Source organism: Lates calcarifer, linkage group LG21 (genome assembly GCF_001640805.2).
Source record: "Lates calcarifer isolate ASB-BC8 linkage group LG21, TLL_Latcal_v3, whole genome shotgun sequence".
Taxonomy (NCBI): Eukaryota; Metazoa; Chordata; class Actinopteri; family Centropomidae; genus Lates; species Lates calcarifer.
Genome location: NC_066853.1, coordinates 21,212,385 through 21,226,027, shown reverse-complemented (window position 1 = coordinate 21,226,027; position 13,643 = coordinate 21,212,385). Strand labels below are relative to the sequence as shown.

Sequence of the window (13,643 nt, the reverse complement as noted above, 5' to 3'; positions counted from 1 at the left end):
GTCCTAATAACTTACCGACTGACTGAGTGACTGTTTCGTTTACAGCTTTTTGCCCATCTGACTTTCTGTCTTCCTGTTCGGCTGCTAAACTGTCTCTTACCCTCCCTGTTTATTAGTCACAGCTCCACCTGACTATCATACTCAATCTTTGAGCATCTCGCTCATCTAATTGCTTAATTTTATGTTTTATTTTGTTTTATTTTAACAAAACAATGACCTTAGTTGGTTTATTTCCACAAGAATGAGCTTCCTGCAATTTATCTATAGCACATCTATTACACATATAATCCACTATTAGAATTATTAATGTAATGTTCAGAGGTGCAAGTCATGATTATTCATAATCAGTTATTGATGTGTTGATTCTTTCTATTGGATGGAAAAGAACTGTGAAATAAGAAAAGGCCCATCAAAATTGCTCAGAGACCAAGTTGACAACTTTGAATGTCTGATTTTATCCAACCGAAAGTCCCAAAACCAAACAAAAGTCACATTGAAAATGATTGAAATAATTAATTTAATTAATTTTCTGTCTGGTTGAGTCCTCACGTTTAAATCTACAGCTCTGAAAACCTTTCATACCATTTTGGAGCAAATCAGTTTAAATTTGTTGTGAAATCAGTATCATCTCTATCCGATTGTCTTATGAACTGTCTGTCTCTTCTTCCTCTGCTGCTGTCTGTCTTACTGAACCTCTGTCTGTTTGTCTGCCTGGTTACCTGCCAAACTGTCTCTCAGCCTCCGTCTTTATTAGCTGCGGCTCCATCTGGCTATTTACTGACTGTCATTCCGACTCTTCCCGACTTCACGAATGTATCTCTTTTTTTTTTTTATTATATAATCTTGTGCAAATTGTGCATGTCTTTATGTCTCTTTTTAAATGTGTTTTTAATGTTGTTATGATTCCATTTTAAGGCCATTTGAGCTAAATATTGCCTTTTACTGGCACTACAGAAATAATTCATCGTCATAATTACCAGTTAGATGTTACAAGTGCTTGGTGGAGTGCTCCCTGTCCACACAGAAGTCTACCATGAATATAAGGGCTTTTTGTTCAACTTTGTACAAATTTGGTGTGAGATCAGGCTCAGATCTTGACTAACTGTCTTTCTTCCTGACTAACTGACAGATTTGTCTGTCTGTCTGTCATTTAACCCCTTTATTTTTCTAAAAAGGGAGAGTATCACCTGAGGGCTGAACCGGCTGCCTTCCTTCTCTCTCTCTCTCTCTCTCTCTCTCTCCTCCTCTCTCTCTCTCCTCATTCCCTCCCTTTCCCCAGGCAATAACAAGTGTAAACAGTACATCCACCTAACAGGATCCAGGATGCACTGCCTCATTTGCATTGCACATCTTAAAAACACGCACCACCCCTTGTATCAGTCAGGTCTATTCTTGTGATGATCTGAAGCAAACACCTTTAAATGGAAAACTCCTCACTGCACTGCTGCACAGTGAAGTACATGATGCCACTTTGTCAAATCATGAGTGCTCTCTTACTTCACTTTTCAGTCTAAGTCAGTGCATAATCACTTTCTGCAATATTTGTTTGCTAAAACACTGTTTGAGTGTGTTTGGCCTGCAGAGCGTGCAGCATAATGCATCACAGAAGTCCCAGCAGCTATAATATGCTGAAATGAAGGTTAGACATAAACTACAGTAGCAGCAGAAAATACATCTTATTTTTGCATGAAGCTCTTTCATTTCAGCACAGTGGCTCTTTGTGAAGGTGTCATGCTCACTGGCCTACACACTGGATTTGCTGTCACCAGCAGTACAGCCTAAGGGCAGCTGTCATCAGGTGTTCAACATGGCAAATGGAGAGACTGTTGCACCTCAGGACACAAATATCCTTTCTACTAAAAAATGACAACGGCATCAACCTCCAACAGATCTGTCGGTCTAATTGAACCTCTTTAAAGCTTCTCTTAGATGTCAAAAGCTAACTGATAATTATACAAAAAGCGACATGAAGCAATTGAGTTGTTGATAAGATCTTATCTTAAGGAAGCCTTTCACAGCAAAACTGTTTTCTTTTACTACAAAGGTTTTTTGATGATTGTTCTATGTAGAAACTAAATCTACTTAAGGGTTTCTTTTAAAGTGGGAGAATTACATGAGTAACTGAATACAGATTATTGAACCTGAGAAAATAATCTGAGTAAACCTAAGCTAAGTGAATCATATTGACAGCGTTTACTGGTCGGTTTTGTTTCTTGTTCAGTTTGACCACAAAGCAGTTTGATGGCCAGTTATTCATTGCAGCACACAGGACCGCAGTTCTGAGGCCCTGTATCCATTTTGGATGAGTTTGTACCTCGTGATTTACGTCCAAAGTTCAATGCAAAGGCAGAAAGTCTGACTTTCATGCACAAGATTGGCGTTTCGGTCCCGTCACAGATCTTGAATTAACAATTTTAAATTTGTAATCATGCTCTTTCTCTAATCTTTACCAAGTGTTTTAGTTGCCAACCCATAACCAATACCTTAACCATAGTTTATTTGCCATAACCACAAGCCCTTTCTCCAAATTTTACCAGAAGACCATAGTTGCATAGTTAGACACTATAGGAAAAAAAATGTTCTCATTGGACATGAAACAAAACAAACCAAACAAAACCTTGTCAGTGTACATAATACAGGGTTTTGCAGAATTGTTCAGTATCGATGATTGTGAGTAGTTGAGAACTGAGAAGTGCCCTTGTGGCTTCTCCTCTTGAGCCAGTTTATAGGTAGCCGCAGCAGAACTGATGTGGATACCCGTTTCGTATTTAACATTCTCACAGAAAAAACCTAGGACTCATCCATGAAAAGTCAAAAATGCACGGCAGGTGCGTAGAGAAAGTCAAACTAGGAGAAACAGATCGGTCTCAATGTGGAAAGAAACCCTAGCATTTTTTTTGTAACTTAAGTGAATCCATAACTGTGTCATTTTTCACTCCCAGACATAACTACTGCACAGTAGTAAAGCCATACAGACAGTTCATGTTCTGTGATCAGGTCTCACACATCTCCAGACTCCATTAGACCTCCAATCTGCTCTCTCCTGGACCGTCTTATCTTCTTGGGTCCCAGAAGCTGCAAATAATCTAATACAGTTTGTGTTTCATGTAGAAATAGACACAGCAATTATGTAATTTTCAAAATGATATGCATACATGTGCATATTCACGCATTTTTTGCTTAATACAAGGCACTTGCTAATACTTTCTATACTGTGTTCATTACTAAATTATCAGTGTCAAATTATGCAGTTATCCCACAACAAAAATCTCCCCGTGTATGCCTTTAAACTGTCCTCTAGGATAAGGTAGGATAAATGATTCTGATGTTTTAAAAAAGCAGAATCATTAGGTTGTGTTTTGCCTGAAAACATCTGTATTTCTCCTTCCCACTCTGACACAGAGTGTGTTACATCTGCTAAAACATATTGATTTTATGTTTCAAATCTTTACATAAATGAAAGACATGAATGATTACCGCACAAAAAACATCACAAAAATGCACGGAAAAGAACCTAATCCCAGAAACTGAGGCTATTATGGCCATCTGAGAGAGGAGATTATTTTATTGTGACATCCATACTGTTATCAGCTGCTGGTATCTATTTTCTAAGAGTCCCGAGTTTGGAAACTGGGTCAGCTGGGGGTTATAGATTACAACCGAAAGGTTACAAATGTAAGGGTCACACTAAGGTTTTTTTTTTTTTTTTTTTTTTTTAACCCCTCTTTGTAGCTGAAATCGTTCCACTCTTAACTGCTGCATTGTTGCTCCCTGAAAACCTCAAGCCACAGTATGTTATCTGTGGATAGACTCTAATCTGTTTTCCTTCATGAGAAGTCTGGACTGAATGTGACCACTATCAGCGTTGTGACCTGATTACTGCAAGGGGACGTATCAGAGTGACATTTTAGAGTCAGCCAGGTTAGTCATACCTGGTGCAGCCTGGTGGGAGTGTGTGTGTGTGTGTGTGTGTTTGCGCGTGTGTGTATACATATATATATATATGTGTGTGTGTGTGTGTGTGTATGTATGCGTGTGAGACTGCGTCTTTGTAGCTGTGGAGACCATATCAGACGGGTGCTCGCCTATCTTATCAAGCCAACTGCTCTGAAGGGACTATTGTGTATGCAAGGTGACGAACTGCCTCAGATTCCCAAGACTATAACCAAGTGGCCATTTTTTAAAGGTGTGTGTGTGTCTGTGTGTGTTGTACTCTTTTAGAAGCCCCATATATTAATATATATGTTATATATATATATTATATATGTTGAATCATTAAAAGTTTGAAACAATCAGAAAAAACAATTTCTGCAGCAGCAGTACCTCTACGTGTTTTTTTTTTTTAGCATCATGACTTGTCAATCGAAACTGAAGTCACACAGTGAGGCTGACATGTTTTGTGTGTGTGCGTTTGTGAGTTTTGCTGCAGTCTGTATTTCTGAAGCCTCTGGGCTCATGGTCCCTGGGCTTGACGTGACAGAGAAGAAAAGGCAGTGACAAATACGTGACAGCTCCGACAACACGGGGCTGGGTTGAGCAACTGCATGTGGAGATATGCAGACAGACAGGTAGACATGCAGACAGGCAATAGGGCATGAGAGCTGGAGGCCAAGGAAGGGAGGCTGCAGCAGCTAAGATCAATAAAATAACTCTTAATGTTCCTGCAGGGGATTAGTTAATTAGTTATATGAACTGCACAGCAATTATTTAAAATCAAAACATAGTTTGCAACTTTTTCATATGCATCATAACTCCCTCATGTTATACAACAGTGATTGTGCTCTTCAGCGGGAAAACTCCTCTGGCATGTAAAGGAAGTGATAGATTTCAAGTTTACAGTTTGTTTGGGATAAACAGAAAAGGATCTGATTGGTCAGCAGAGGCACCGAGGTCGAGAAGACACAGTAAAGATTAAAAAGTGAAAACATTCTGCTTCTACTTTCTCCATGTTTTTGTTTTGTTGACTTGCTGATAGTTTTTCTAGTGCAGGGTCAGAGGCAGGTCAGTAGTTTTTGGAGTGGTCCGGGTCTTGCTGTGTGTATGTGTGTGTGTGTGTGATGCCGCCTGGGCTGATGGCCTGTGCAGAGGTCTTCTTTGAGGCTCTCAGTGTGATCCAGCCGTGTTTAGTCTACCAGTCCTACATGTCACACACCACAGTCATTTGGTCAGGAGCTGTTTCAACAAGGCACTGCTATTCTTGCAGCACAGCCTTGCCAGCCAGGTGAAAGAAAAAAGCACCGGGATTGATTGATTGACCGGGACGAGGTCCTGCCAATAACACTGCGTGATCTAGAAACTTCCATTCTAACCAGATAAATGTGTTTTTGCAGCATTTCTCTCATCAACGTTTTTTTAAAATGTGTGTAGACAGGTGAGGAGTAATAATAAACCTTGTATTCAGTTAGAAAAGCCAATTGGATGATATTATTTTAATATCCTTAAAGCCTTATGTAATTTTTACTGTATTTTATTTCTGTGAAATCCTGAAAGAAGTGGTCTCTTTTTACGATGTTATGAAATTTCAAGAAAGTTCCAAACAAACTGAGCCTGGTGGTGATTTACTTTTATTTCTTTAGCTTGTATCCACACTGGATACCAGTGGATACCAGTACCAATGGTAAAGAAAAACAAATGCACAATTTCTCCCCAGATTTTTTGCCTTTTTAATAAGAAAAGTGAAACAAGAATTGTTTTAATCACATTTAAACCAACAACAACAAAACAATATATTATATCAGCACACTTTCAAAGTTTGAAAAGGAACTTAGCTTAAATAAAAGACATTTTTCTTTGAAACTAAAATATGCTCCACAAAGGACATCATGTGACCTGAAACTTCTGAGTCCTCTGCTGCTTCTCAGAATAATCCTTCAATAGATCATCGATACATTGATCTTTAATAAGATCAGCAGTCATTTGAAGAAAAAGGAACTTACTGGACAGTGAGGGTTACTTGACACCCTTTGACATTGTTACACTCATCCCATTGAGCTGATGCATTGACAGTGTAAGGGTCTGGGTGGGGGTGGGGGGGGGCATTCCTAAGAATTGTTGTAACACACACACACACAAACACACACACTATCAGCCCACCTGACAAGTGGGAGCTCCATAGTGCAAAGTACTGTATGTAAATCCTCCTATAGTGCATCTCTCCTCCCTTCCACTGTTTTAGTAACTGACTAAACTCCCCCATGCACCTCACCAGCTGTCTCTTATTCAAAATGTTACAGTCTGAGGAAAAGCATTTAGTTTTAATGCTCTCACATAGGTAACAACAGGGAATGTTTGGGGCCATTAAACAGAAACACAGCATGCTCTTTTTTTAAGATTTTTTTTTTTTTTTACCACAGTTACTTTGCCTCTTTCCTTCTGGCTGTAGAAGTTTGTTTTTTAATTTATTTCTGTTTCGTCTGTGCTTCAGTAAGGACGAAAGGACGGCTTTTTTTGTCTTCATATCAAACACACTTACAAATCTTTATTTTGAAAGAACAAACTTCATGAGCTACATGTACATTGACGGATGTCTGATGTGACAGAAATGACGGAATGTAGTGTGAAATGCTGTAACAAAATTTTTTAAACTTTTTTTTTTTTTAACCTGTCTCCCTCTGCAGTAACACCTGCCTGAAGCAGTAACCTGAAACTTGCCTCCTTCTCTCCGTCTTTGGTTAAAAAAAAAAACACAAACTCACATTTGGGTTGTAACTGGTCGACAGAGCACTATACAAGATATATTAAAATTTATTCCCTTCATAAATAAATGCAAATATCCTTTTCCCCCCACATTAGCTCTATTTACATTTTGTACAAAGCCAATTTTGCCACATGCAGTTTCTCCTGCGACGGGCAAAGACGGGATCTGACATCTGTATTGACTTACACACAGCAGAGTCAACTGTCTTCATCCTTAGTTAAGACTTCTTATCATCCAACTTCACTTTTCTGTCCTCCATGTAACCAACCCAGTCTCCATGTTCTTTGGTCCCTCAAACACGGCAGCCATTTTAGATGTGAGTCTCTTCCAAGGCCACTGGACGTGAGCCAGAGAGGGAGAGAGAAAGAAAGAGGAAGATAAAGAGAGCTTGGGTGTCCATTTTAGAAAAGGCAGAGAGAAAGAGAAGTCTCCATCTTGGCTCACCACCACAGACAGGTGTCCGTGCGTGGGTGGGTGACTGTCCATATTAGGAGGCGTTGAGCACTGAGCGACTGTACAGAGTTTGGTAATAAGCACCTGAGTCCATGGTGGCTGGCCCGGAGCTGTCATAGATCTGCTTGGCTCCCACAGGAGAGCCACCGGCATAGCTGTTGTAGGCCATCACCTGGTCCTGGTAGGACTTGAGGTCCATCTTCTGCTCATTGGACATGAGGTTGGTGATGGAGAAGGGGTGGTTGAAGTTGTAGTGGGGGTCCAGGGACTTGAGAGCGTCGCTCTGTAGGTCCATGTGCTGCTGCATGGTGCTGGGCAGGAGGTGGGTGCTACCTGCTAAAGACTGGGAGTGGAGGAGCGGGTTGGATGAGGAGGTGGCAGAGAGGGACAAGGAAGATGGAGGGATGGAGGAGGAGGTGGAGGAGGATGGAGGCAGGGAGACAGGCGGACTGTGCAAGTGTGAGGAGGACAGCGGTGGGCAGTCTAGTGGAACCAGGGAGTTTCTGGGATGCGGCTGGTCATCTGAAGAACCCGGGTGGGAGTTGTCTGAGTGGGCAGAATCGGCTCCCTCTGATCCTCCTGTGGGGCTGCGATCCTCCACCAGGTGATCTCCACTGTGGCCTCCTTTCCCTGAGCCCACTTCCTGGCTCTTGCTTCCTTTCTTTGCCATCTTGTCCTCAATCTTGAAGCGTTTCTGGCGCCTCAGGTAGCAGCCGTTCTCAAACATGTTGCCTGACTGTGGGTGCAGAGTCCAGTAAGAACCTTTGCCTGGCTTATCTGGTGAGCGAGCCACCTTCACAAAGCAGTCGTTGAAGGAGAGCGAGTGACGGATGGAGTTTTGCCAGCGCTGCTGGTTCTCGCGGTAGTAAGGGAACAGGTCCATGATCCACTGATAGATCTCGTTCAGGGTGAGCATCTTGCTGCCACTCTGCTGGATTGCCATGGTGATGAGGGAGATGTATGAGTATGGTGGCTTGGCGTGGGTCAGGGAGCGTCGGTAGGGCTTCGGGGGAATCTCTTTGGGCCCGGCTCGGCTCAGGCTCGCAGTGGAGGGGTATCCCAGTTGGCTCATAGACTGGCCCATGTTCTGGTAGTGGGACAGGGAGCCCAGGGAACCGGGAGCAGCGGGGCCCAGCTGAGTTAGAGAGCCTGAGCTGAGGGACGGGGCCACGGGGGAGAGAGACATGTGGCCGGCCCCAGAGCCCATGGAGGCCAGCGGGGAACTGCTGAGGCTGGAGCTGGGGTATGCCATGTTCATACCTGCAGGGGAGGCGGTGGCCGGGTTCAGGTTGATGTAGCTGTTGATGGTGCCCATGGAGCCCATGGAGCCCAGACCAGAGTTCATAGTGCTGGGAGAGGAATACATCTAGAGGAAAAACAAAACAACATCTGGTTATTCACAAGAAAAACATGAAGGAAATATTAGTTACACACGTTTACCAGTTTAATTAATGAAATATAATCTGAATTTAATTTGTAACCTGTTGACAACAACACAAAGAGCTCTTGTGATTATTTGATTTAATTTTTCTCTATCAAATGACTGTGAAGTGTGAAAGGAAAGCAGTTTGACTCTCCGTTTTAAAAAAGTGACTCCTTATCAATGCACAATGAAGCTCTCAGTGCGCGGAGAGAGGACATGGATTTCACACGGCGATGTTAACCTGAAAATGCGTAAAAAGCGCGTCATGGTGCCTCTCAGTTCAGACGGCCTCCTCCACCGCTTCCATGGAAAAAACAAGTTGTTCAGTATTTAATCTAAAGTGGAGGGATTTTATTATTCCGTGCTCTATCTGTTGTTTGACAAAGGTGCATAATTCCGTGTTAAACTGCCCAAATAAACTTTATTTGTGAAATCTCAACAAGCCTTTGACGTGAGGAAATTTATATATATATATATATACACACACACACATATCCACGGGGGATAGAGGTATCTCGTCCCGTTTACTGATGACTGGTTAAATATTATCAGACGCTTTCTTCTTGGTAATTTCATCAGCTTGGGGTGAGGTGTGAACTGAAGCTGCTGATAGAATTAACTCTAATTCAATTAGAGAGAGAGAGGAAAAAAGGTCTTGTCACATTTACACCTGAATTGTCGCCACACTTTAGCGGCAGCGGAGACACAGAGGGAGGAGGCCTATTGACGCGCAAATCTCTTTTCAAAAAATGTATTTAGTGCGCAATTTAGTGCCTGAATGTTTATAATTAAATCTATATTATATTTGAAATAAAACATTTAAAAATGAAGTCTTTTTTTCAGTGGCTTCAGATGACCGGGTGTCGTGAAAAGAACAGTTGTTTAAAGGTGTTTTGTTTTTAATATTATTTCTGTAATAGAATAAGTTTTTTTTTTCTTTTTTACAGGAGAATATATCTGAAGACTTTTTTGTACTTTTTCTTGTGGTGTTTTAATGTTTCTGTCGAGCTTCAAAGTGCGCCATGATATTCAATATTACTCTATTGAAGTTATTTCAATTCTTACGCTACTCTTACATTGTCAGTCCATTCTTAGTGACTTGAGGATTTTATGTCAAGTCGTCATAATATTATTTTATAATTTATCATATGATTGGACTACAGTTTTTTTCCCCGGTGCTGCTAAAAACGTAGTTAAAAAAAGTCATTACTTTTTCAATGGAATCCAAGAAAAAACTGAGACATGTTCTGTTGTACAGCACGAATAAATAAAAAACAGTGTAATTTCTATGTTATTTTTCTTTGTGAATGCGTCTTTACCTCACTGGCCTCGCTGTAGAAAGTATTCCACTCTGGTAGATCATGGGTTTCCATCTTCACAGAGCTCAACATCCCCAACACAAATCTCTGGAGGGGAAAGACGTATCTGTGACCGGATTATTTTGGGGAAGAAATAGAAAAAATCAAAATAAATATAAAATCCTTCGCAAAGTTCGAAGTTTTCGGGTGGAAAAATCCAAACGTAAAGTTGTCTCCTTTTGCCAAAAAGAGGGAGAAAATATCTCGAGCCAAAAATGTGAGAGGAAAAAAAAAATCAAATATTGATGTGACGCTCTACTCCTGGAACTACTAAAGTCAATATTTCTTATTTGTCAGTCATCCATTGTTTCATAACCTTAATCTTGGTATGGCTCAGCAGATGTTGACTTCTTCTTGGCCCGTTTTCTCCTGTCTACCGGGGGCCTCGGGACGCAGGCGGAGGGTGAAGGTAAAGCGTGCAAATACAGTAGAGAACTCTGGCCGCCCTCCTCTTATACGGTGCCGTCGGGTCCCGCCCTGCGCCTGACATTTGAATGCGTGTTAGGATCCAGGAAGGACGAAGGGCCCCTGCAAAAAGGCCGATGTGGCCCCCTGGCGTGCTGTATATTGGCCCGGCGGCTACTCTGGGGCCACCCGGACGAAATATTGTCCCACAGTCTCTCGGTGACTGGGCTGAGTGTTTTTTTTTTGTTTTTTTTTTTTCCCAAATGTAGCAGTGAAGTTCATCAGAGTGGGGTGTTAAGATTATCAAACGGGATCCCGATCAGCAGCCATGAGATATTGTGTTTATTATAAACAGTTGGCCAAAAATACAACGATGTGATTCCTTTAAACTCAAAACAACTTGTTCATATTTTTTCTTGAATTATGTTTATTTTGGAAATAAAAACTGAAATAAGATTAAGTAAAATGTAGTAAAATGTAAAATGATACCACTTGATCGTCAGAATATTTAATTAGATTTTTTGGGGGAAAAAAACAAAGAAAAACATTATTGGAGATTGAAACTGTGGGTTTAATTGGGATAGGGAGTCAGTTTTGTGACGTGTGTGTGTGTGTGTGTGGTGAAGGGCGTGAAAGTTGTTAATTCCCCCGGCTATCACTTCTCTGGGGCTGTGAACCTTTTAACACGTTCTCCCGGGGCTTACTTGTAATAACCGCCAAACTTTTTTTTTAGATCCTGGGTTTTGATAGTCAAATTTTTTTCCCCGATTGTCATGGAAAACTCGACTCTCACAGAAATATTTGACTATCAAAAGAAGAATATCTGATAATCAGAGATGCAGACCCCTGAAGCCCCCACCACCACACAGACAGACCCTAATAACCAGACCCTAGTAATTTAAAACTGACCTTTGCCACAATGTCACTGTGATACCAAAACATCAGCTAAAATAAGATCAGTATCAAATTTTAAAAGGATTATCGACCAAGTGTTCGTGCGTTAATTGTGCGTGAAAGAATGTTCTATTAACAATGATCACTTGCACTGAGGCTCTAAATGCTGCAGTTTAGTCAGTTTCATCTGGCTCAACTGGATGCTCCTGTGCGCAGTCTTTGGGTAAATTCGGTTAAACGTGAGAGACCCACTTCCCCTTAGAACTTCTTGGGGACGTTTTTTTCTCTCTCCAAAGAGGCATTCGCGACCCGACTCCACAGAGAAATACAATAATGTAATCCTGGTGTAATGTATAGGGCCGGACTCTTGTGTTGAGGAATACACATCAGGCCTACGGTGCAGACGGAGGCCTGTGAATGTCAATGCCTCTGCCTAATGGCCAGTCAATGGAGATGTAATTGATGCGCAGGCGGGAGGTCGACGGGATTAGACGGTGAGAAAAGGATCCCCGAGGAAATAAGAAGTAACAGGAAGGAATATCAGCGCGCAGATGCAGCAAAACATTATGCAGAAATGATGAATATTAAACAACGGAGTCCGAGTCAGGTAGCAAGTTTATGTCTGTGGAAATTCTTCCGGGGAAAAATACCAATTTATTAAGATATTAACAAGATCTGTAGCATCCACCTGCTGGCCGTGTTGCCTTCACGAAATCTGCGTCCCCGGGATACTTGAATTTATTTGTGTTGGTGGTTCGTATTCTTCTCGGTCACAGGGCGCCCTTTATTGAGAAATCGTGAGAATTGTCAGCCAATCATGTTTTCCATCGTGATATTTCAGCTGCAGCTCTGATTGAAAAACATATATATTGTCAATCAGACTCTCCACAGGCCATCACCTGTAAAGTCTCGGCGATTATCGCCTGTTTGCAAAAGGCTGTCAAGTCGATTAACACGTGGAATGAGCTAACACCTCAGTGTCTGTAATGATGTAATTAAGCCTGAGAGAGATGAGCTTTTTTTGTTTTCATCTGGACGGTGATGTAGATGTAAAAAAGGCTGGTAAACTCTGACCTCCAGCCTCTGCTCATATTCAGAAAAGTTAAATCTCTACAGAGGGAACAAGCTAGTTTGGTGCATGTATACGATTTTAAAATCAGGAGAAGGTATATACAGTTATTTTCATGGGGTTATTATTCAAGTGTCCAGGGAATGAGCAGGTTCTATGAAGCCTGCATCTCATCCAGTACCATTTTATTCAAGAGTTTATAGCTGAATGTCTGTATCCGCTCCTTCATCAGCAACAAATGAAAGAGGATGGATAAAATAAAACGGGTTTTTAATAAGAAATTGACATTTTTTGGCTGGAGGATAACGGGTTTAAATGCTTGCTGAGGGGTGCGCTTTTGTATTTTGGCCATGACACATCAAGCTTCAACCTCGCTTCTTAATACGCATCTTTGATTGGTGAAATGCTCCTTTAAGGTCCCCCCCTCTACTCCCCCAACTTACTTTAGCCATATCCTCTCTCTGCGGGCCGTTTTTCATTCCAATAGGCCTTGTATCGTCCATTAACACCTCTATAATTGGTTTAACAATAGCTGTAACGAGCTGACACTAATGGAGGAAACGACAGATCGGCCTACAAGGAGCGCGACGACCGGACGGTGGGGAGGAAGAATAATTAAACGCCCCCGCCATTATCATCTTCTTCTTCACAATTAAATGAGCAGCTCCATCATAAAGAGTTTGTCATTTGATACAACTTGGTTCCAAGCTTCCTGCACATAAAACAAGATTGAATTATGGAGTTGGTTTGAGGCTGATTAGTTTCACATTTCAGACCTATTTCGAAAATGGAACCAAGGTGAAATGAAATTGCAAATATTGACTTGTCAGATAATAGTCAGAGCCTACCTGGCTGAACTGATATATATGGGGAAAAATCACTTGCTCTAACTGTATTTAAGATCTTTAAGTTCCTTTTGTTTCAATGTTATTTTAAGAGCACCCAAGACTTGTTGGCTCTACAAACCACAACATCCTGTATCTCATGGAAGATGACAGAATTAACGACCTGTCCAGAAGCTTCTGCGACTTCAGGCAGACTGAGGTTAAGAGTGTAAGAGCGCCATCATGTGGCCACTACAAAAGAGTTGATAGACCTGCACCATCTGCATTGTTTTTTAAGGAAGGTTTGCTTGGTTCCTCAAACTCTAGACGATTTGTTTTCTGAAGGCCATTTGATATCAAGCAAAGCGGGTTCCAAATTATTGAGTAAATAAGCTTAAATGCAAGACACGGATTGATGAGATTTTCAGTTCATTTAAACCAGGCTCAATTTGCCCGATGCTAAATGTACATGTTGCAGTCTCACCAAGTCATTGAGCTCAAAGCTGCTGGATCTTGATCA

At 41.4% G+C, this 13,643-nt stretch overlaps 1 protein-coding gene across 1 annotated transcript; it reads right to left on the bottom strand.

Annotated features, from left to right (window-relative positions):
* Positions 1–6,011: 6,011 nt before the first annotated feature.
* Positions 6,012–10,368, bottom strand: foxa3 (forkhead box A3). The gene is made up of 2 exons (XM_018665596.2): positions 9,893–10,368; positions 6,012–8,516 (listed from the first exon to the last, which is right to left on the bottom strand). Exons 1-2 carry the CDS (start codon positions 9,962–9,964, stop codon positions 7,185–7,187), a joined length of 1,404 nt encoding a protein of 467 aa, XP_018521112.1. The 5' UTR covers positions 9,965–10,368; the 3' UTR covers positions 6,012–7,184.
* Positions 10,369–13,643: the final 3,275 nt, after the last annotated feature.